The following is a 23833-nucleotide window of genomic DNA, read 5'->3' as shown; positions in this document are numbered from 1 at the left end:
ATTACTGTGAAATATCTGTAACACATGGACCTGAAAATTAAAGGTACATTCAAAAAATGCTACTGATATAGAAGTTAATTTGAAAATAGTAGACAGGATTATGCAGGTTACAGTGATGGAAAAGAGAATATATTGCAGAAGATAAATTCTGAACGTATGAATCTGCCTGAATTCCCCATGCTCTCACACTTAAAAGGCAAAAGCCGACAAAGCAGGGCACCTGGCAGAATCTTGCCATTTTTGAAGATTTTCTGAGTACAGGAATAAAAGCATTTCCCGACCCAGCTGGTAATGCCTTGGCCCCCGCATCTGTGATCTTACCCGAGCCGGTGAAAGACAATGGGTGGAATAGGCACCTGGCAGGCTCAATTGGGTGGTCCTGCCAGCTGTGATGTTCTGCTGGCAGCCCCACTGGGAGAGGTGGGCACAACTGCTGCAGGCAGGGGAATGCAACAGCTCCTCTCAAGCTGGAGGCACCTTTGGAAGATGTGAGAAATTACTAAAATTATTTGTGGTTGCAGCTGACAGACCATCATTGTAGAGGCCCCCTCCCATCCCTCTCCCTGGGATGGCCTGCAGCTGTGGCCCTGTGGCAGAAGAGGTTTCGGTGGTAAGGGGGAATAAATAGCGGAGGCTTTGCTGGCTACCCCGGACTACCACTGGAGGTCACCCCAAGCAACCAGCCGTGCTTTGTCCACAGCGTAGGGTCTGTCCATTGCCAGCAAGCTCCCAGCAACATCCCCAAACTGATCCCAAGCAGCCAGTTAATTGCCACTAATAAGCTGACAGGCAGACTTCTGTTGCTCACCCACCTCCAGCAAGATTGCCTAGCAACCTTTCGGATTTCCCTCCAGGTCCTGCCTCCAGCTTCCCCACCTCAAGCCTCATAAGATTCCACCCACAATGTGGAAAAGAGAAGGCTAATGACATGAACCAACTCCCGACACGAGGGAGCAATGTTTGATTTATTTGTAGGGGAGATTTTAGAAGACACTAGGACGATGGAGTTTAGAAAGATGTACAGAATTCTGGATTGTGAACCATATCTTTCTTGCATTCTATTATTATTTGAATGATATGTTGCAGAACTAAAAAGTTTCCTGTGAAGAAATGGGATTCAGGGTTATTAGGAATGCACGAGGAAGAACACTGTAGCTAGTTGGGCTAGATGGACTATGATCTTCTCCCGTCTGAAGCTGTTATAAGCACAAAGCATCTGCTTTCACTGCTGCTGTGATGACTTGGGGATCCAAATTCATTATTGCTTTCAATTTGTCAGTTTGCTTGGTGAACGGTTACAACCAAGAAGGAAGGATTGAGGGACCTCACAGTTACCCACTCTGGCACGTTCAGGCAGATCAGTGAGCATTATGAGAGATGTCCCCCTGCAGTGACACATTTAGAGTAATGAGTAGTATCCAGTTGGCACTCGATGCCAGGGGCAATTAGCCTCATTTTGTGCTCCTGCAATAGTGAGTTAACCGCTGGCTGAGGGAGCAGGATGTTCACAGCAGCTTTAGAGAAGCACAATCATGGCATTGACGAAGCTTAAGCTTATTGCCCACAGCTCATCAATTGAATAGAAAGTTGTCCCCAATGCTACTGCCTCACCTAGGAAAGAGATCAACACATAAGGGACAAACAAGGCAACAAAACACATGAAATATGTACATCAGAAGCACTGAAAATGCAATAAACAGAATTCATTTTGCCATTCCTTGAAGCCTATCCATCTTTTATTTTTCAAAGAGAACAGTTATAGTGAGAGATGGAGCAACCCCTGTGGAATTAATGGGCCCATATCAAATAAAGAGAGTGCCTGACTTGTGACATGGCTCCAAGATTCCTGTAACATTAGCTATGGTGGCAATGGTGAATCTCACTGCCACTGACAAATGGTTGCCTGTCACTGGAGGTTATTGTGTGAAGTGGTATGCCAGATTCTCAATCTTCCTGATGTGCCGGATCCTCATCATACACTGCTGCTCTGCCATGCCCATTCCGGAGCAGTGGCTGAAAAACACTCATTATAAACCTTGTTTCACTGCAATGCATCCACACATTAGTCTTATACAACCATTCTAAGCTGAAAGCACCTCTGTACTAGTAATTTTTGAAGCACTAATTCAAAGTCTTCATATTAAGCCCGTTGCCAGGAATTTTCACCTCTTCCCTCGTCCACCAACAGTTTTCCTTCCCATTCATTTTAATGGACAAAAAAATAATGGAGTGAAGAACACAACAGCAGCAAATCCTGGCCACCAGCCCTAGCACTGTTGGTAAAACAATACATTTTCATTTGACAATGCACAATCTGATATTGCATGAATTTATTATTAAAGATTTTGACAGGTAGAAGACAGGTTTCTTTCCCTCACTCTTCACTAACCTTTTTGATTCCTGTTTTGAATTGCCAGAGCAGTACTGAAATGTCAGCCTTGAATCAGTAAAAGCATTCTTGCCAACAAAAACAGAAAACGCTGGAAAAACTCAGCAGATCTAGCAGCACCTGTGGAGAGAGAAACAGAGTTAATTGGCGGGGTTTTCCGCACCCGTCCACCACGCGATCTTCCGGTCTCGCCGCAAGTCAGTGGACTCCTGGCTGGGGAGCTGCCTCTCCCTTAGCAGGTCCCACCCGCGATGGGGCAGGAAAATCCCAGCCAATGTTTCGAGTCCATATGATCCCTCTTCAGAGCTCTGAAGAAAGGTCATACAGACTCAAAACGTTAACCCTGTTTCTCCCTCCACAGATGCTGCCAGACCTGCTGAGCTTTTCCAGCATTTTCCATTTTTGTTTCAGATTTCCAGCATCCGCAGTATTTTGCTTTTATCAAAGCACTCTTGCCCTTGTTTTGACCTTTCAGTGCGCTACTGAGGGAGGGTTCCAAAATCGAAGGAGACATTAAGCCACGGCCCCTCTGCTCTCTCAAATGGACATAAGACATCCCATGGCACTATTCGAAGAAGTGCAGGGTTGTACTCCACAATTTCCAGTATTTATCCAAAAATAGTAAAGCCGAATGTCTAGTTATTGATCTCATTGCTGGTTGTGGGAGCTTGCTATGTGCAAAATGGCTCCCACATTTCCTATATTGCAGCAATGATACTTCAAGTGTATTGTATTGGCTGTAAAATGTTTTGAGATGTCTTGAGGTTGTGGAAGATGTTATATAAATGCAAACTTGTTACTTCTTTAAACACCACTAACAGTTCATGCTGCAGTCAATATAGCAGAATATCCAATTTATTCACAACATCAATAAGTACCATAAAGACTATCAGAACACTATCCCACTGACCCTCACTGTAAAATTACTATCTTTTAAAAATATATTCTTTCATGGGATGTGGGTGTCACTGGCAAGGCCAGCATTTGTTGCCCATCCCTAATTGCCCTTGAACTTAGACCATTTCAGAGGGCATTTAAGGGTCAACACCATTGCTGTGGATCTGGAGTCACATGTAGGCCAGACCAGGTAAGGGTGGCAGGTTTCCTTCCCTAAAGGACATTAGTGAACCAGATTTTTATGACAATTGATAAAAGTTTCATGGTTGTGACCGCTGAGACTAGTTTCCAGTTCCAGATCATATTAATTGAATTTAGCTGCCAAGGTGGGATTTGAACCCACGTCCTCAGACCTTTAGCCTGCACTTCTGGATTACTAGTCCACCTTCTGCACCACCTTCTGCCCTAATTTCAGGCATTATGATTAATTTAACATCAGAACCAAATCACAAGTTACTTTAGATTCGTTCCATCGATGAGGGACCAGCATTGAGCACAAGCCTATCTGTGCCATCAGGTCCAAAACAGGGAACCCAACCAGATTATGGAATCTTCAGAGCTGATAAACCAGGGCTCATAAATGAGATATTGGCCACAGGTCATTGCTTGGACACCCTAGGGCTAAAGTGAGTTTATCTTGACCTTACGATACAGTAAACTTTACTTTAATGGTTTTCCACAAATGGCCATGCTAGCATCGACAATTGTCAACATGGTGCTGATGATCCTCTAACATTTTCAATGCTTAACATTAAAAATGCTGAACTGTGAAGATAAACTAATTTCTTGCATTCTTAAAGGATGAAACGTTAAACAAGATGATTTGGAATATATTCATGAACTTTTTTGTCTCTGTTCCTCCAGTTTCCCCACATGTTGCATCAAGATTTCGTCATCACCGGTTTCCCACTATGAGACCAAGCAATGGGCCAGTTAAGCTGCAGCCAACGAGCCAGAAAACCACTCCTCGCCATGCTCCTGTGGCCAGCAGAGTGACAATGGATAAAGCGGTTACTAAAGCAAAACCACATCCAGCTCCCAGGACAGATAAGCCATACACGACTTTGAGCTTGTCTTCTTCCATTAGCACTTCATCACAGGACATTGCCACTGCTGTCACAGGCGCTGCTGCTCTAAGTTCTGGAACCATACCTCAAGTTGCTGTTCAGCCCAAAGTTCTACAAAAGACAACCATGTTTTGGAGACCTGCTGCCTCTGCACTGCGAGCTGTGACAGCATCCATCACCCACATCAGTAATGAGTTAGTTCCTACTGAGAAAAAGGTCACCTGTGCTGACATGCCTTGCTTTAATGGAGTCCCCTGTGAGCCCACACAGTTTGGAAGCTTTAAATGCGGGCGATGTCCTTTTGGATACACTGGTGATGGTGTTACATGTAAAGGTGAATGAATTGACTGCAATCTATTGGAGAGAGTTCATACAGATCACAATTGTAATGTAAATATTGCTTTTTGTGCTGTGTAAAATCCACACACTGGCTAGCCTGCCCTTGTTCAAAGTGAACCACATTGCTTTGGGTCTAGAATCACATGTAGGCCAGACCAGCAGACTTCCTTCCCTAAAGGACATTAGTGAACTAGATGGGTTTTCACAACAATTGGCAATGGTTTCAATCAGACCTTTAATTTCAGATTTTTATTGAATTCAAAATTCACCATCTGCTGTGGTGGGATTCAAACCCAGGTCCCCAGAGCTTAATGCTGGGTCTCTGGAATCCTAGTCAGTGACAATACCACTATGCCACCATCTCCCCAAGTGGGTTTAGAAACTGTAGAAATAGTGATCACCCTCCATGACCCTACCTCAGAGATCTTCAGCTGTATGCTCCAACATGAATGCTCTGCTTCTTTAATACTGGCAGATTGTTTATTCCCTGCTCACTCAGTTCTACCACCAGGAGTTTCTCCCTTGGCCATTGTGGTCTCATGCTTCAGAGTTTCTTTCCTCCCTCAGCAGCTCATCTTCTCACTACCCTCAGAATTTTTCAAACATCTCCTTTAATGCCTTTTCACCATCCCAACTCTTCCTTTTTTCGCTGTCCCTTTCTGCACACTGGCTAGCAGCTTGTAAACTGTTGTGAGATGTGACGCAGAACATGAGAAATTGTGCTCATACCTGGACAGTACTGAGATATAAAATCATTAATATTTTTTAAATAGTTTAGAATTAACATAGAATAGATTATGTCATGGCCAATCTCAGTTTAGCGACTACAAACCCCACCCTTCCCATCGACACCTGAAATCTCTGTCCACTATGATCTCTGACCCATCCAAGCATACTATATGCAACTATATCCTATCCCCCTTATCGTACCCTCTTCCACTTATTCCTCATCAGGATTGTGCTTGCATTTTCTTACCAGAAAATCCTGCTGAGTCATAGCTGGCTGCATTCCTTTATCATGCCACCTGCTATCAATGACTATTTAGACAGGTGTTTCAGGAATAACAATCATGCTTAACATTTAAAAAAAATGATGGGCCCAACTAACAACCATGATATTTATTAGCCATTTGCAGATACCCTTGTGGAAAGAATATGGAATGCGCAGCTCCCAACACATGTCGTTGCAGGTCCGGCTACACTGGATACAACTGTCACATAGGTATGAACTCTACTTTGCTTACAAAGGGCCTGTAAGAAGTGTCCTTGTTTGAAATATATAACTTGGCAATGTTACGGTCCATCACAGAATGACTGCAGAATATTTTATTGCTGCAAACACTAATCTTATGTTCACTTGTCTTTATTAGCAATCTGCCGGCCTGACTGCAAAAACAGAGGAAAATGCATCAAACCAGATGTGTGTGAGTGTCCCCGCGGATACAATGGCCTGACCTGTGAAGATGGTAGGAGCAATTTGTTTCGTCTCCTGTCCACCTACAGAAGTGATATAAGTTGTGTGCCTGTCTACTTGTGCATCTGTCAGTGTTGCTGCCTGGTAGGGAGGCCAATCTAAAGATTGGTAGGAATTACAGAAACCCTAATTTGAAGCATTTATTTTTATTTCTCCTGCTACCTCCGACTGCTGTTGTGAGATATGCTGCAGGTTTGTTGTAGTTTACACCCCCAGCTACCCACCTGCAAAAATCCCCTCCCTCTCGCCATATCTCTCTTTCTAACAGAGAACCATAGGTTCCCATTGTATCTCTGCTTTGGAAGAATAGAAAGAACATTGGAAGCAGTCCAACATACCTCACCACATTTTGATCATATAAAGTTAGCTCCTGGATGATTAAGGCCTTCTTCTGCAGCCATGGCAGAGCACTCCAATGACATCCATGCCCTCACCATTAATTAAGCGCACTATTTGCATATTGAAGGCATGGTTCCATTGTCCAGAGGGAAAAACCAGTTCAGACCAGTGCTCTTATTTTCCAGTTTTTATTGGTGTTCCATTTTAAGGTATACAAGACCAGTTCGAAACCAGTATTCATATTTCCCAGTTTTTACTGTTTTTCATTCTGGGTGTCCAGAGTGATCTCGGATATCCTACAATACAAGGGTGCTGAGGGTTGTTCACAAGTCTGTGTTCAGGGTATCAGGGGGAGTCAGTCTGAGATACAGCTGCACCCTGAAAAAATGTCGAGTGGCTAACTGATTACAAGAGATATAGTAATGCAATTCTTATACAAAATATCTCACAGCCTCTAAATCTGACAACAGAATTAAAAGTCTGCATTTCCGTCTTTCCCTTCACTAATATTCCATCTACTGCTCTCCTTTCTACATAATACACAATAACACACAAAGCTCCCATTCATGCAAATTCATAAAAGAAACATCCAGACCTTCCCAAAAACAATGTTTTTGTTTTCATTGTATGAGTAATGGGCTGGTGGGAACGGCTGGGGGCGGGGACAGTGGGGGCAGGCAAAATATGTCGAGTGGCTAGTCTGTTCACCTCCGAGCTGAACCCCTTGAAACACATGCCCCACATAATGGGCAGGTGCTGCAGTTGGCAGCCTATTGAAAGCTGATAAATCCCCAGAGCCCAATAATCTACATCCCAGGGTAATCTATGCCTCGATAGATAAAGGCGAGTGTCCCATATGCCTTTTTCACCACCCCACTAACATGTCCCTCTGCCTTCAGAGATCTATGGACACACACGCCAAGGCCCCTTTGTTCCTCAGAACTTCCTAGTGCCATGCTGTTCATTGAATACTTCCTTGTCAAATTACTCCTTCCAAAGTGTATCATCTCACACTTTTCAGGGTTAAATTCCATCTGCCATTTATCTGCCCATTTGATGATCCTGTATATATCTTCCTGTAACCCAAGACACTCAACCTCACTGTTAACCACCCGGCCAATCTTTGTGTCATCTGCAAACTTACTAATCCCCCCCCCCACATAGTCATCTATGTCGTTTATATAAATGACGAATAATCGAGGACCCAGCACAGATCCCTGTGGTATGCCACTGGACACTGGCTTCCAGTCACTAAAGCATTCTTCTGTCATCGCCCTCTGTCTCCTACAACTAAGCCAATTTCGAATCCACCTCATCAAATTACCCTGTATCCTATGTGCATTTGCCTTCTTTATAAGTCTCCCATGTGGGACCTTGTCAAAGGCTTTGCTGAAATCCATATAAACTACATCAATTGCACTACCCTCATCTACACACCTGGTCACCTCCTCAAAAAATATGGTTGGCATGTGCAGGTGGATGGTAGTGGGCAGGCCATTTTTTGTGGCCTACATGGGAAAAAATGTTGCGCCACCTGCCCTCCAAAATCCAGACACCTACCCCCCTCTTCCCTCTCATTGGGCTCTCAGATCGCTCCTTGCCCTAAAAGCCCGGGACTTACCTTTCTGCGGGAGCCATCACTCTTCTTCTTGCTCCTTCTAGCAGTCCTGGCAGTGCCCACTACTGAGCTCTCAAGGGTGGGAATTCCTCCCACTGAGGGCCGCAAGTCCCACCAACACCCAGTTTAGCCCACCCCCAGTGTTGGCTGGGGGGCGGCCTTCTTTCCAGTGTGTTGGCTGTCGGCTGACTTTCCTTCCAGTGACGCGAGTAGTTGGCCTCTGCCCCCTACTCTCTGCCCCCACCCCCACTCCTTGCCCCACCCCCACACCTTTCTGGATAATGTAGCCCATAGAATGAAATTTGGGTGCTTTCTGTGCTCTGCCTCACCAGCTTACCATACAGGCAGTGAATTCAAAAATCTATACCAGTATCTGAATAAACAATGTTAGTGCCACCATTGTTGACAGTCCATTGTGTGTGTGTGTGTGTGTGTGTGTGGTCTACTTATCACTGTGATTTCCCTTTGGGCAGAATTTTCCCGTTGGTGTGTGGGGGCGGGACCCGCACGCCAACACATAAAATGACACGCGGTGATGCCAGGCACGCGTCCCTACATCACCGTGCGCCATTACGATATTTTGTTGGGCGCGCGCGCGATGATATCGGATGCGTGCCTGCCATTAATTAACTGGCCCCTTAAGGCCTTTGAGGCGCCAACTGACGTCGATTTTCTGCCACCCATGCGACCTTCAGTTCGGCGCATGGGCATAATGGGCAGGAGGGTAGGAGACATTTGTATAAACCTCATCCACGGGCGGGATAAGAGGACTCAGTGTGCTCTATCAAATATTGATTTTCCAAAGTTACTGATACTTGCCTGTGTGATCTGCAATACTTCAAAACGCATCCCAGCTGCTTGGTCTGGACTCACAACCTTCAAGTCAGCACTCTGCAACGAGGAATCTTTTTTGGGCCTGCAGGTTTCAGGAAGCTTTCCCTTAACCTGGGAATGGGAGTTGAACTCTCCGCTGGAGGCAGCTCCTCTGAGGAGGAAGGGAGAGCTAGAAGGGGGAGGCCAGGAGTGCACATTCAGCCGGCAGGGGAGCCACCTTTGGGAGGACAGGTGCAGGCACAAGGAGCGCAGGACCAAGAGGTAGACCAAGGCAGAAGGGTCTGCAGAAGACACCACTATCCTGCTGCCAGGGTATACAGGCGGTGAAGCAGCTACCTCAACATGTCTGAGGTTCAGTGCTGAAGGAGGCTCCGTCTCTCAAGGGAGACAGTCAACTATATTTATCAGATGATTGGGCCTGAGATCTCCGCGAACTGTGTGGGTGGACACCCCATGCCAGTGGCTCTAAATGTCACAGCTGCCCTCAACTTCTATTCCCCTGGCACCTTCCAGGGGTCAGGGGTGATCTTTGCAGTGTCTCCCAATCAGCTGTCCACACTTGTGTCAAGCAGGTTACAGATGCTCTGTTCAGGCATGCATTGACCTTCATCCACTTCCGTTGGGACCAGGCAAGCCAGACACAGCGATCCAGAGCCTTCACGGCCATTGCTGATTTCCCCCGCGTCCAGGGTTCAATAGACTGTACACATGTGGCCATCAAGGCGCCAGCAGGTGAGCCCAGTGCCTTCATCAACAGGAAGGGCTTCCACTTCATGAACATGCAGATAGTGTGTGATCACAGGATGCAGATTCTACAAGTCTGTGCAAGGTACCCAGGCAGCTCCCACAATGCCTGCATCCTCAGACACTCTCAGGTGCCAGGGCTCTTCAGTGTTCCAGCCCGGCTTGATGGATGGCTGCTGGGTGACAAGGGCTATCCCCTCAGAAGGTGGCTCATGATGCCTCTCCACCATCCAAGAACAGAAGCTGAGCAGCAGTACAATAGGAGCCACGCCTCCACAAGGGCTGTGGTGGAGAGAGCCATCAGTCTTCTCAAGATGCACATCCGATGCCTGGGCTGCTCAGGGGGCGCACTCCAGTACCCCCCCAGATCATGTCTCGGTGATAGTGGTTGCATCCTGCACTCTCCACAATCTTGCGCTGGAAAGGGGGAAAGTTATGGACGATGAAGATGTAGACGCAGTTGCCCCGGATGCACACGATAAGTCCAGCAGTGAGTCCGAGGATGAGCACGCACAGGGAAATGCTGAGGGGGTAGACGCTGACCCGGGCATACTCCAGGGAGGCAGGGACACCCGGGAGACTTTAATCCAACGAACCTTCAGCTAGCACACCACAGATGGACCTCCAGGACAAGCCTGGGCTGCAGGCTCCATACTCAATACCTGAGAGCAAAATCTGCCTGGGTAGGAACATTAACTAAGGGCCTTGTTAATAAAGCTGAATGTCCCACAAATCACTCTTAGCATTATTGGTAACCATCCACCTGCAGAGGAAAAGAGACACCCTCAGCCATGGTGACATGTCTGAATTTAATATAATAACAAAAGGTGCTTAAGAAAACAAAATGACAAAGGTGTTAAAGACCTCATTGTGGGCCAACACAAAAGCACCAGTGATAAACCCGTGGTGTGCCTAAGGTGCCTTATGTTTACGCTTTCGGATGCTACGTCTTGGTGCTGCCCCCTCGCTGGGAGTGGCATCTGAGACAGCCTGCTCACTCTGCTGTCCTGTTGGCCTCGATGATCTTAGCAGTCATCCTCTGGCCCGTGGAGCCTGAACTGACCCCACCTGGGAGGGAGCTGCGGTTCCACAGCTGGCATCTCCCCAGTTGCCGCAGCCTCATCGGATGCTATGGGCACTGGCAGAGGGGCAGAGGAGCTGCCGCCCTCACCCGGAGCGCCCTGATAGGAGCCTGCAGAAACGACGGGCAGCTGCTGCGCCAACGTGAGGTCATTTCAGACCTCCCTGCTCACCGTGGATGGATGGGCACCGAGCTGGAAAACTTGGTTCCCAAACCATCTCCCACACTGGCACTGACCAGCTGAGGTCAATGCCGATGTGAGGGCTTGCTGGTCCGAGCACATCCCCTGGAAGCCCTGATTGGTCTCCTGGAGGAGCCTCTCCATGAGAGTCGCCAGTCTCACCATCAAGGACGCATGGCGCTTGGCCATGAGTCTCATTGCATCGGCGATAGTCCGCGTAGACTCCTCCACCACGGACACCAAGCCAAGCATAGCCTCATGTATCTCCACCAGATGATCCCGCACACCAGGCCGTATTTCCTGCCCCTGCTGCATCGCAGATGACTCCAGAGGCACATCATCAGGCACTGATTGAGCATGTGCCTGGTCCCCTGCAGTCCTCTAACTGCTGGCACCATGGGCACTCTCTGTCTCTACCAGCTCCTCCAGCAACTGTGAAGTGCCTTCACCGCTGTGCCCCAGGACACTAGCCAACGTTCTAATTCCCACCAAGGTGCTAGTATCAGCGCTGGTGCCTCCCTGGCAGAGATGATGTGATGCTGGTGGGTCCGAGACTTCAGGACCCTCAGGTGTGAGAAGGGGTCCCTGCTGCTCCTCCTCCCGGCCCTGCTCCACTGATGCTGAAAGGAAGAAAAAGGACATTGGACCAGTTAACGTGGAGACAATGTCAATGTGCATCCCCGTCACCCAGATCATTATTCGTTCATCCTTCCATAAGCAATGGTCAAGCCATGTTGCAAACTTCAATGATCGAACATTCAGCACTGCCATGGCTGTTGGGAGAACAATGGTGACCTCACTGCTGGGCAAACATACCTGCCCGTGGCACCCGAACCTCACTGACACCAGTGGACCTGGGCGCATGGCCATCTCCAGATCTAGGGCCTCCTGCTTGAAGCGGCTGAGAATCGCCAACTGGGCTGGCCCTCCGCTAGTCCTCACCTGCTCAGTGGCAAAGGAGAGAAGAGCATTGATTAGTGCTAATTGTACCTGGACTCTCTTCGCGGACGGCCCACCCCAACCAGAGTGGAACATTTCAGGGCTCCAGTGTCTCCTCCCCCGCTGCTGCCGAACACTCACACAAAGATGCCAGGCTTGTCCTCCCCCACCTCCCCCTTGGCCAAATGCTGCCTACATCACATTTGACACCACACGGTCTAACCTTCCATAGCAAGGAGGCGCAAGCACATGGAGTGCAGAGGGCAGCAGATCGATCAGTGCCATGCCACCTTGAAGCTCCCCTCCCAGCATCTCATCACCCTGACTTTGACATGTCCTGGAGTTCCAGCACTGCATCTAGGTGCAGCTCCTCCAGGTTGATCCCCAAAACAGTAATGTGGGTGTCATTGTACCACATGCTGCGGGGGCAGAACCCATCTCTTCACCACCCTCTCAGAGTGACCACAGCATGGGCAATATCTGCTGGCCCAACCAGTGAGGTCACCATTGTTCTCCCAACAGCCATGGCAGTGCTGAATGTTAAATCATTGAAGTTTGCAACATGGCTTGACCATTGCTTATGGAAGGATGAGCGCATAATGATCTGGGTGACAGGGATGCACATTAACACATACCGTCAATGATTCAATGCAGTCACCACACTCAGACTTTGGGTGGGGAGGGGCGCCAGGGGGGAAAGCCTACCTGCTGGGTTAAGTGTCCAATGCCAACATGGTACTCACCCTTCCCGAGCGCAACAGATCATTGAAGCACTTGTGACACTGGATCCAGGTGCACCGCACCACGTCACGGGAGCTCACGATCTCCACCACCATTTGGCCATGTGGGAGGTCCTCCTCCTCCTGTTCTGGGATACCAGGACCTCCCGCCGTGCTGCCACCTCCTCGAGGAGGGCAGCAAGGCAATCGTCAGAAAAACGAGGGGCACAGTGCCTCCCTGCCCTACCCTCCTGCCTGGTCTGCTCACCAGCAGCGCTCTGGGGAGCCCTTCCACTCGCCATGATTCGCAGCCTTGGAAAGGCTGCAGCAACTTTTTAAAACAAGCCGCTGGGTCGCTCTTGGACCCGGCAGTCATTGCAGCCCCGCCACCGCCCGCCCACTCCCGCTGTCCTCGGGAGCCGTGATTCACGCTGGGCGGGTCTTAATCGGCCCGCCCGGGTAAAATGGCAGCGCGGACCCGATTACACACCAGCTCCCGCACGGCCCGCCTGACAGGCAGAAAATTCTGCCCTCAGTATCATCATGTGTTTCATGAATTTGTAAAACCGATCTAATATTCATAATATTTCTAGGTTCTACCTATGCTGCAATAGTGTCAAACTGACTGACTTGCTGTGTATCAATAATAGTCTCTTAGGCCTGAGCTGACCCTTGCTGGAGCAGGCTCAAGGCTGACTCATGCTCCTAATTCGGATGTTCGTATGTTCACACAAGGAGAACCATTGGCTTCAGATCTCCCACTGCTGACTTCGCTATCAGCGATACCTTACTCCACATGTGCTCACCGCTTTTACTTACATGTGCTCACCATCATTCAGTGCACTTCCCTCTAGCTTACTCCTTGACTGCTATCAAAGTAAGTACTCGTGAGCTAAGAGGAATGGAACAGTTGATGCTGTGTGTTTGAAGTGCTGGAGGCTTTTTGCCCTTGTACAGCTGGTGGGGGAATAAGTAGCTTCCTGATAATTGGAGGTTTCATCACTTCTGGTAGAAGGAATAATATGAGGATTTTATGACATCTTTTACTGACCGTTTAGTGTAGGATACAATAAGAGAATGAACAGAAAAAGAATGTCATATACTTTTCCATCTCTGACACTTCCCATGGTCTCCTTTCCCAGGAGCAGAATTTTATGGTTCCCCCAAGTGGGTTTGCAGGAAGGGAGGCCTGCAAAATTCTGTCTGTGTCCTTCCCATCACCCAACTGCCCACCCTTGACTTGAAGCAAATATATGGGAGGCAGGTGAGGCCTAGGGTGGCTTGTCTGCCCTCACCCCAGTTGAGGCCTTTAAGTAACCAATAAATGGCATTTAAGGGCTGTTTTCCTCCAGGCCATAATATTTATGCCAACAGGAGGAGGTCAGGGGAAGCCCAGCAGGTTAGCCTGCACAGACCTCGGGTAGGAAATGCCTCCCTCAAGGGCCATTTGCAACCCACCCCATCCACCCTCGACCTCCTCCCAGGGGCCTCTTCTCCTGGCCCAGCTGAGAGATGCCTGGACCTACCTCCATCATTTGCATTTTGTTCCATGGAGCTTGATGTAGTCCAAGTAGTGACCACTGCCCCCAGTGGCACTGGTGGAACTAGAGAGCTGCTGGCCACTCAGGTGACTGGCAACTCTTGGAGGCGGGATTTCTTCTGAGGTGGAGGTGAAAGAGCGTTAAACGGCTACAGGGCAGCCATGCTGAACGGTGGTGTGTTCCCTGCCAACTCTTTCAGTGGCGGGGCAGAGAAAGTCCCGCCATCCAAAAAATCCAGACCCAGGATTCATAATTGTCCTTACAATGAGTTAGAAATCTGAGCTTTGGGAGTGCTATGTCTGCTGTTGCACCTCCATCTGAATGATTACAAGTAGTTATCCCCTTGACAAAGAATGTTAAAACTGAGGAATTAAGTTTTATTCCAAAACATGTCTTAACCGCAGGAATCCAGCGATCCATCCTGGGCCTGTCTGTGGTTCAGTTGGCTAACAATAAGTGCTTTGGGTAGGTTTTATGTTTCCGCTACAAAATCATTGACAACAAGAGAGCAACCCTCCTTATAGTTGAGATTAAAAACCTGCAGTTTTAAGATTGTAGAATTTAATTGACAGCATATTCAGTCCAAAATGTGCAGTGATTCAAGTCCAAATTGGCACGAGAAAAAAAACATGAACAGATGGAAATAATGAAAGTAAGGATGATTTTTACTTTGTAATGTGTTCATTATTTTACTATTGGCAGCCTTACTGACCTTGGTACAACGCATTCACCAATACAGTAATCTTACACACATCAATGTGTTGTTGGTATAGACAGAGCCAGCAACCTGTACAAGTGCCAAGAAGCTTGGCTACTGATGCAGCATAATTGAGACAGACACAGTAATGGACTTTCTTACCTTTTTAATTTCTTTGTATTCTGTTGTCTTTTCTGTTGATTGTTCTGAATTCATTCTTCTCCTTTCACCATTTGGAAATGTAGATATATCATTGCAGTCATCATTCAAAGAAAACGAATAAGGTTACGTTTAATTCGATACTTTAAATGCACCTTTGCCACAAAAATGAACAAGAGGAACAACCAAAAGCGTTGAACAGGTTCTGAACAAATTGTACACTTTCAATTGCACGTAGATTTGATGTGCCTTTTATTGATTTAACTAAGATTAGCCAAATTCAAACTTTCCTAAAATTATTTATTGCATATGGGACCATTTATCTTCGAAAGGAGTTATTGTTACTAGGATTTGGCATGTGTAAATTCTGTCTGTCAAATTCACATTGGATTAACAGAACATCAGTGTCTCCCTGGTTGCTGTTCTGTGATTCTCTAATGTGGTGGGACCGAGTCTGACAATCTTGATGGTTTACAATCTACCTGCAGTTATAGGGTTCCCTGGTTTCAAATGACCCAGCCAAGAACTGGCTATAACCATTCAATGTGGACAGCGTGGCCTAGGTTTTAAATGGCGTGGGAGTGCAATGTTATGTCACCTAGCTCAGCCACTGTCCTCTTTTTACTTATTCTTGGGAATTGAGCACCGCTAACAAGGGCAGCATTTATTGACCGTCACTACTGCCCTTTAGAATTGCCTTCTTGAACTACTGCTATCCATGTAATATAAGCACACCCTGTGTGCTATTAGGGAAGAAGTTCCAGGATTTTGACCTAGCTATAGTGAAGGGACATGATATAGTTTCATATCAGGATAATGAGTAACTTTGAAGGGAACTTGCAGGTGGTGTTGTTCCCATTGCATCTGCTGCCCTTGTCCTTCTAGGTGGTAGAGGTTGCTGGTTTCAAAGATGCTGCTGAAGGAAACTTGGCGAGTTGCTGAAGTGCATCTTGTAAATGGACCAGTCTGCTGCTTGTGTGCACCAGTGGTAGACGGAGTTATTGTATTCCCTTCAGCTGAAAAAAATACTCTTTTTAATCTATTGAGATCATTTTATTCGTGAAACAATGTTTGCCCCAATTGATTCCCTTAACGAATGGCTGGAAATAGATATTTCATCAGGCAACTAAAAAGCCTTGAAAGATAAGACCCAGCATCTGTTCTAATTTATTCCACTGATGAAGCTAGTGAGACTGATGAAACATGTGACAATGTAATGCAAGTCAATGCTCATAATAATGCTGCACTGCATTAATGATTTTTACTTCTAAATGCAGCTCTCTGCGTTCCACCGTGTGAACATGGTGGATCTTGTATAGCCAGAAATACCTGCTCTTGCCATTATGGATTTGTGGGACCAAGATGTGAAACAAGTAAGTGTATTATTGGTTTGGTATTATTCTGCACAACAAAAGTTTTACACTAGGGAATTTGATGTAAGATGAGGATAAGGAGAGGATAATGTGCAAATCATATCCTCTTTTCAAAATTTTGTACTCTATCAAATTGTGACCCTGGTATTTATTACATGTCAGTACTCAACCATTCTGCTGCACTGTAATACATCACCTGACTGCTCAGAATTGCCCTGGGTGGAATAATATTTGTCATTATCTCAATGTAACTTGAAGCCAGTTGCAAGATCAGAAAATCTTCTCATCTAATTGACAGACTAGATATATAGAATAGGCTGTTTTGAGCTACCACCATGTTCTGAGACTGGGTCCTTCTGTCTTGGAATCCAGGTGTAGGAGTTAGTTCTTAGACAGTAGACATAATCTGGTATCTGCTTAACACTTGTTTATTAGTACTACTTTGAAACAGGTTATGGAATAGGCACGTACGTAGCTCTTAGGCATAATTCCAACTGTGGTAAAGTGAAGTACTATGTACCTTTAAGAGAATGCAAGTGGACTAACCATGTGACAGTACTGACCAATCAGTGTACAGCACAGGTTACTGGTTAAGTGTATGTCTAGAGCTGGAGGTGGTTGTGGGAGCACGCAAGGATTTAGTGCTCTGCCTTCTGTTGCACTAAACAATCACAGTTTGTTCTTATGTCGGTCTCCTTCCATCATTGATAGCAAGCATCAACTAACAAGTGTATATGAAGGCGTGCAATTCGAGTTTACTCGACTAGTGAACTCATAGACTCAAGACCCAAAACTAACCTCCCTTGAGAATTTAACACATGACTGACTAGTGTCAGTGGTGCATCATCGTCTACGCTATACATGAGCATATCCCATCTGTTAACCCTTTATACTACCCTGCAAGCATGCTATCCTACTTTCTTAACAACAACATGAAACTATGGGTGGGATTTTCCAGTCCCACCAGCGGCAGGCATTGTCATGGGCAAGATGAGAAATTTTGGAGAGCCGTTTGACTCTCCAAATTTTCCCGTCCCACCTGCGACAATGCCTGCTGTTGGCGGGACCGGAAAATCCCATCCTATGTCTTTAACTATTTACATTGCATTTCTGTAACTCCCTTTTTACAACTACTGATTCTACTCAACTCCAACTCCTACTCTTCCCCTCCCCAAGCCACAGCTCTGGGGGATTCAATCTCCCTCCGTATCCTCAGACCCTAGGGAAGATGGCTTGGAGACATAAGAGCTTTTCCCTGCATCTGATAGGACATCATCATCTGCAGAATAGCACAACACTTTATCAGCATTGCTGTCAGCGTAGCTGGGAAGCTGAGTTTAGATTTCAGAATGAATGAACTGCAAGGACAACAAATACTTTTCAACAAAAGGCTGATTCAAAAGAGAAGACTGAAGAGAATTGAACTTTGGATCCTCTGAGGCTAGAAGATGAAAACTCAGGACACTTGGAGGAACTTGTTGCTTCCTTGAAGGATTCTGGGAAGAAGCTTCAGAAAAGGAATGATTTTCAACTCTCAGGAAGACTATCATAGCTGTATCATCAACTGTCGAATCAAAGACTGAAAAGGCATTGAAGATCTGAGATTTCAATGAGCTTAGACAATGAAGGAAAACACAACCTATTTCCTGTAAGACTGGCGGGAAAAGAACATGAGATGATTTCCCAATGATTTTCCGGGAGGACCGTCCACTTTTTGTAGGCAGTGGTAAGAGGGCCACACTCCCCTCTGTGCAAGATTGCTCCACTGTGGACAATGGGAAGAACTGCTGAGAATATGAAGACGAGACAGCCTCACCTTCTGTAATAAGAGGAATTTCTTGTAGACAATCAACAATGATCTGTGGCCCCTTGTAGCTAAGAGAAGCAATAATCCTGCCTTTGATTGGAAAGCCTGTGCGTCCTGGACTTTGTAACTTGATGCCTGATGCATAAAGGATCATTGGCTGAAGCCAGTCAATGTCATCTGCTAAGATGTTAACAACTGCTACAGTATCAATTTTAAAAAAGTATTGAAGCCTTGAACTTGTACTGTAATTGACCCCAGTAGTCTGGATCAAGACTATTCACTTCCCCTAGGAACTCTGTAGGGTCATAGTTTTCTGCCCTTTCCATTTCTTAGAAGGAATGTGTTTTGTAAATATTTGTTAGTCTGCAACTTTGATTAAAATGGTTGGATTTGCGGAAATGCTTGAAATGTTCAGCTTTTCCCCACTGGAAGCCTCCCTTACTGGGCAGCCTTGACATCTATGCTGGGTTTTCGAGGCACAATGCAAGCATTTCAAAATGGCTGCCGGAGTGGAAATTCCCACCCTTCTGGTTTGTTAGGCGAGCTTTCATATGGGTGGGGCCTGTGGATCTACCCAATCTATGGAGTCATGTGAAACCTCAGTGTCGCCACAAGTTATAGCTTGATTAAATGCCCTAAGCTCAGCCTGCCTCACATGTTGGACCACTTGGTCCAATGTAAGATCATCATCAGTCTGCAGAAAGTCAAAGAGTTTATCCTCCTGAACACCCACAACTATGCGATTACGGATTAGCTCGTCCTTCAGTTCCCCATAGCTGCAAGAACCAGCTCGGCAATATAAATCAGTTAGGAATAATTCAATTGATAGCCCAGGTTATTGCCAATGCCTTTTACATCAAGGTCTCAGTGACTGCCACCATGCTCCGAGCTGCCACCAGATTCTGAGATTGGGTCCTTCTATCTTGGGCTCTAGGCGTGGGATTCAGTTCTTAGAGAGACTGTAGATACGCTAGTATTTACTTAACACTTGTTTATTAGTACTTCTTCTGAACAGGTTACAGAGTAGGCACATAGCTCTTAGGCATGATTCCATCCTCTCTATTGAGAGTCTAGCACATGACTGACTAGTGTCAGCGGTACATCATCATCTACGTCATACATTAGCATATCCCATCTGTTCACCCTTTATAGACTACCAGAAAAAGTTGTTCATTTGAGGTCAATTAATTCCTTTAAAGAACTCGATCAATACCTGTCAAGATTGCAGGTTATAGAAATATTGTTTGATCTGTTTGATTCACATGGAGGTTAAATGTATCCAAAGGTTTTGCAGGTACAGGGGTGGATGATTGAGGTAGTCATCAGTGGATTCTAGAGGGAACTGATCGATTGGGCTGCATTGCTTTTTCTCCTTCCAAACTGTATTTTTCTGTTTTTATCTATTAAAACTACACAATTTTAGATATTTTCTTTCCATCACCGTGAGGTGATGAAAATGTTTATTCTGGTGAAATTGTGAAGTCCTTCATTTCTTCTTGCCAGTGGATTTGTTGAATGCAACTGAAACTGAGGTTCTTTTATGTTCACAGTGGTTTGCAATAGGCACTGTCAGAATGGTGGAAACTGCATTTCTCCTGATGTTTGCAAATGTAAAGCTGGGTGGTCAGGACCCTCCTGTGAAACAGGTAAATAAATTGGAAACTTGAATATTAAACTGGAGGTTTCTGTGCTCACATGAACATATATTTGTGCTGGTAATTGTAACTTTTACATATACCTCCAAAAGAGCATTGGTGGGGAGAATTTTCTCCCCGTTGTGGGGTGCTGAGTGGGAGTGGGTGCGGGCGGGTGTGCAGCCAATCGCCGTCCGTGATTGGCTGCATACCGCCATTCTACTGGGCAGGGCAATTAAGGCCCGCCCAGCGTGATGCGCACCCGGGAGCGCTGAGCACTTGCTGTACAGGCGAGAGGAGGAGGGAGAGGTGGGGGCCTGCTCTTTTGAGCGAAAGAGTGCCGTGCCTCAGGGAGATTATTTTCATTATTAAAACTTCAAAAAAAGAATGGAAAGAATTATTCAGACATGTCCTCTCGTGACAGTGTCACATGAGCTGGGACATGTCAATGAATTTTAATTAAAACATTTTATTTGATTTATAAGCACTTCATGAAACCTCATGCCACCCCTGGATAAGGTTTCATGGTAAATGCGAAGGCCGCCTGGGCTCTTCACCTGACGCCAACCTTAAGGTTGGACGGGCATCTCTGTTAATTCCTTTAATTGGTTGTTAAATGGCCTTAATAGGCCTTTGGCAGTTCAGCGGGCGCGCAGGTGACTCTGGTGCACACCCGCCTGAAAATCGGAATGACGCGCGGTGACGTTGGGACGCATGCCCAGTGTCACCACGTGTCGTTTTACGCGTTGCCGAGTGGGCCCCGCCCCAACACGCTGACTAGAAGATTCAGGCCTGTGAAATTTAACTAGGCATTATGTTCTCCTTTTTTAAACATGTGATGTACATTCTCGTATAACCCTTAATTAACAGACTGATTAATTCCTCATTTTGTGCAGCTGTTTGTACCCCTGTGTGTCTTAATGGTGGAATCTGTGTTCGACACAACATATGCATCTGTCCTCGTGGTTTCTATGGGGTTCACTGTCAGAATGGTATGTTCTCTCCCTGCGGGCTTTTAATTATTATTTAGCACCATGCACTATTCTGCAACCACAGGGTTTCTGCAAATGATCTAACCATTAAGAGATGCACAAAAGTAGCATTGCATGCCTTCCTGTTCAACATACAAAATACTGCTGATTTATGACAGAGGCTGATATAAAAACTGTCCTCTGTGATCCATTCTTAGACTTTTGATCCAAGGTCTCGTTTAGCTCAGAGTCCTGAGCAAGGGAATCTTGCTGTAAAAATTGACATTAGTTTTTAAAACACTCTGGGATGGAGTTTCCATTTGGAGTGCAATCATTATTCTGGCACAAATTACATCCATTTTCAAAAGTGCTTTGGTCTCCGCCCCGAGCTTGTGCTCAAAATAAGGAATGTTTGGGCCCTTGGAGGAGGGAGGAGGTAAAGGCGCAGGTGTTGCACCTTCCGCGATTGCATGGAAAGATGCCGTGGGAAGGGGATGAGGCGTTGGGGGTGATTGAGGAGTGGACCAGGATGTCTCAGAGGGAACAGTCCCTACGGAATGCTGACGGGGGTGTGAGGGGAAGATGTGTTTGGTGGTGGCGTCATGCTGGAGTTGGCGGAAATGGCAGAGAATGATCCTTTGAATGCGGAGGCTGGTGGGGTGAAAACTGTGGGCAAGGGGGACCCTGTCATGGTTCTGGGAGAGGGAGGAAGGTGTGAGGGCAGAGGCATGCGAGATGGGTCGGACACAGTTGAGGGTTTTGATTTTGTTTCAGATTTCCAGCATTCTCAGTGTTTTGCTTTTATTTTGAACAATGCAAGTCCACTTCCAAACTGCAGAACACACCCATAAAGAAATAGAAATTTGTGTAAATAATAACTGTGTAATAGTATTGCTTTGACTGAAATGTACTTTTATAGCAAAGTAGGTGTTTGATTTGAAGTACCTATGATAACATTAAAATCCAATGTCTTCCTTTGCAGCTGTTTGCAATCCCCCCTGTAAGAACGGTGGTCACTGTATGAGAAACAATGTGTGCTCCTGTCTTGATGGCTATACAGGACGAAGATGTCAGAAGAGTGAGTTCCACTCTCCTCTTGTGCCAAAATTTTTCAGAGCCAGATTAAATCTGCCTTTTTAACCGCAGGAGAAATGAAAAATCTGATCTTACAGATCTATAAGTACCAATGAGGCTAATAGCAAAAGATGAGCTGGTAATACTTCTTTATTACAATTGTAGTTTTTCCTTTTATCTCAAAAGACATTAAGCATGTTTTTTTTATACCATACCTTTCCTTTAGCTTTAGGGTTGCACCTGTGTTGACTATCTCTCATTCTGGTGATTGTTATGATTAGGGACTATTAAAAGAAGCAAGCTGAGCACCCAGTAATTAACTGACAGAGCTATGTCGCAAGATTTCAAGTTTTTTTTAATAAAAATAAACTTTATTGTATATCAAAAATAATTAAAACAAAGTAAGCACCATTAACACTATAGCTTATAAAGACTTATACTACAAACTCCATTCTACTTTTTATTTCTCCCATCTTGCAAAATATTTAAGGTTCATTCAAATTCAAAAGGCATATCACCGCTCTCTGGAATTCAGTCTGATTTCTCTTCAGTGTCCCAGCTATTCACTAAGGTACAAGATTTCATGGGAGTCCTTCCATAAATGTTTGGCTATGTGACCTTACAATTTCTTTATCGCCCTCATGCCACTGCCTGCCACGGCTCATAAGAACATAAGAAATAGGAACAGGAGTAGACCATTCAGCCCCTCAAGCCTGCTCTGTCATTCAATAAGATCATGGCTGATCTTCTTGTGTTTCGATTTCCACGTTCCCATTTAACCCCGATAATGTTAGATTCTTGTTAGGCAAGGGAATCAATCCACCTCTGCTTTAAAAATATTCAATGACCCCGCCTCCACCACCTTCTGAGGCAGAGAATTCCAAAGTCACACAGCCCTCTGAGAGAAATAATTTTTGTTCATCTCGGTCCTAAAAGGGAGACCCCTAATTTTAAAACAGTGCCCCATAGCTCTGGACTCACCCACAAGAGGAAACATCCTTTCAACGTCCACCTTATCAAGGCAGTTCAGGATCTTGTATACTTCAATCGAATCACCCCTCGCTCTTCTAAACTCCATTGGAAACAAGCCCAGTCTGTCCAACCTTTCCTCACAAGACAATCTACTCATTCCAGGTATCAATCTAGTAAACCTCCTTTGCACTGCCTCCAATGCATTTACATTCTTCCTTAAATAAGGAGACCAAAATTGCACACAGCATTAGAGGTGTGGTCTCACCAATGCCCTGTACAACCGAAGGATATTGTCCTTATTTTTATGTTCAATCCCTCTCGTAATAAAGGATAGCTTTCCATTAGCCTTCATAATTACTTGCTGCATCTGCATACTAGCTTTTTGTGACTCATGTACTAGAACACCTAGATCCCTCTGCACCTCAGAATTATGCAGCCGTTCTCCATTTAAGTAATACTCTACGTTTTTGTTCTTCCTGCCAAAGTGAGCAACTTCACATTTTCCCACATTAAACCCCATTTGCCAGATCTTTGCCCACTCACTCAACCTACCTATACCCATCTGCAACCTCCCCATGTCCTCGTCACAACATACTTTCCTACCTATCTTTGTGTCATCTGCAAATTTAGCTACCATGTCTTCACTCCCCTTATCTAAGTCAATTGTGAAAAGTTGAGGCCCTGATACAAACTCCTGTAGGACTCCTCTCGTCACACCCTGCCAGTCAGAAAAAGACTCATTTATGCATACTCTTTGCTTTCTGCCAGCCAGCCAATCTTCTATCCATGCTAAGATGTTACCCACTATACCATGTGCTTTTATTTTCTGTAATAATCTTTGATGTGGCACCTTATCAGATGCCTTCTAGAAATCCAAGTACCGTATGTCTACAGGCTTCCCTTTATCCACTGCACATGTTCCTCCTTCAAAAAACTCAGATAAATTGGTTAAACATGGTTTTCCTTTCACAAAACCATGCTGAC

General features: G+C 45.8%; 1 protein-coding gene across 2 annotated transcripts in view; it reads left to right on the top strand.

The window, feature by feature from the left end:
• LOC144686786 (von Willebrand factor D and EGF domain-containing protein) overlaps positions 1–23833 on the top strand; it is a 309526-nt gene that overhangs the window by 271744 nt on the left and 13949 nt on the right. Inside the window, exons 21-27 of one of the 2 annotated variants that reach the window (XM_078552491.1) lie at positions 4151–4687; positions 5819–5914; positions 6063–6158; positions 16296–16391; positions 19749–19844; positions 20729–20824; positions 21786–21881. In XM_078552491.1, the coding sequence (XP_078408617.1) occupies positions 4151–4687; positions 5819–5914; positions 6063–6158; positions 16296–16391; positions 19749–19844; positions 20729–20824; positions 21786–21881 (1113 nt within the window). The remainder of the gene's footprint in view (positions 1–4150; positions 4688–5818; positions 5915–6062; positions 6159–16295; positions 16392–19748; positions 19845–20728; positions 20825–21785; positions 21882–23833) is intronic. The other variant, XM_078552492.1, reaches the window with a different exon arrangement.

Source organism: Cetorhinus maximus, chromosome 11, assembly GCF_964194155.1.
Source record: "Cetorhinus maximus chromosome 11, sCetMax3.hap1.1, whole genome shotgun sequence".
In the NCBI taxonomy this organism is placed as follows: domain Eukaryota; kingdom Metazoa; phylum Chordata; class Chondrichthyes; order Lamniformes; family Cetorhinidae; genus Cetorhinus; species Cetorhinus maximus.
This window is presented reverse-complemented; position numbering and strand designations above follow the sequence as displayed.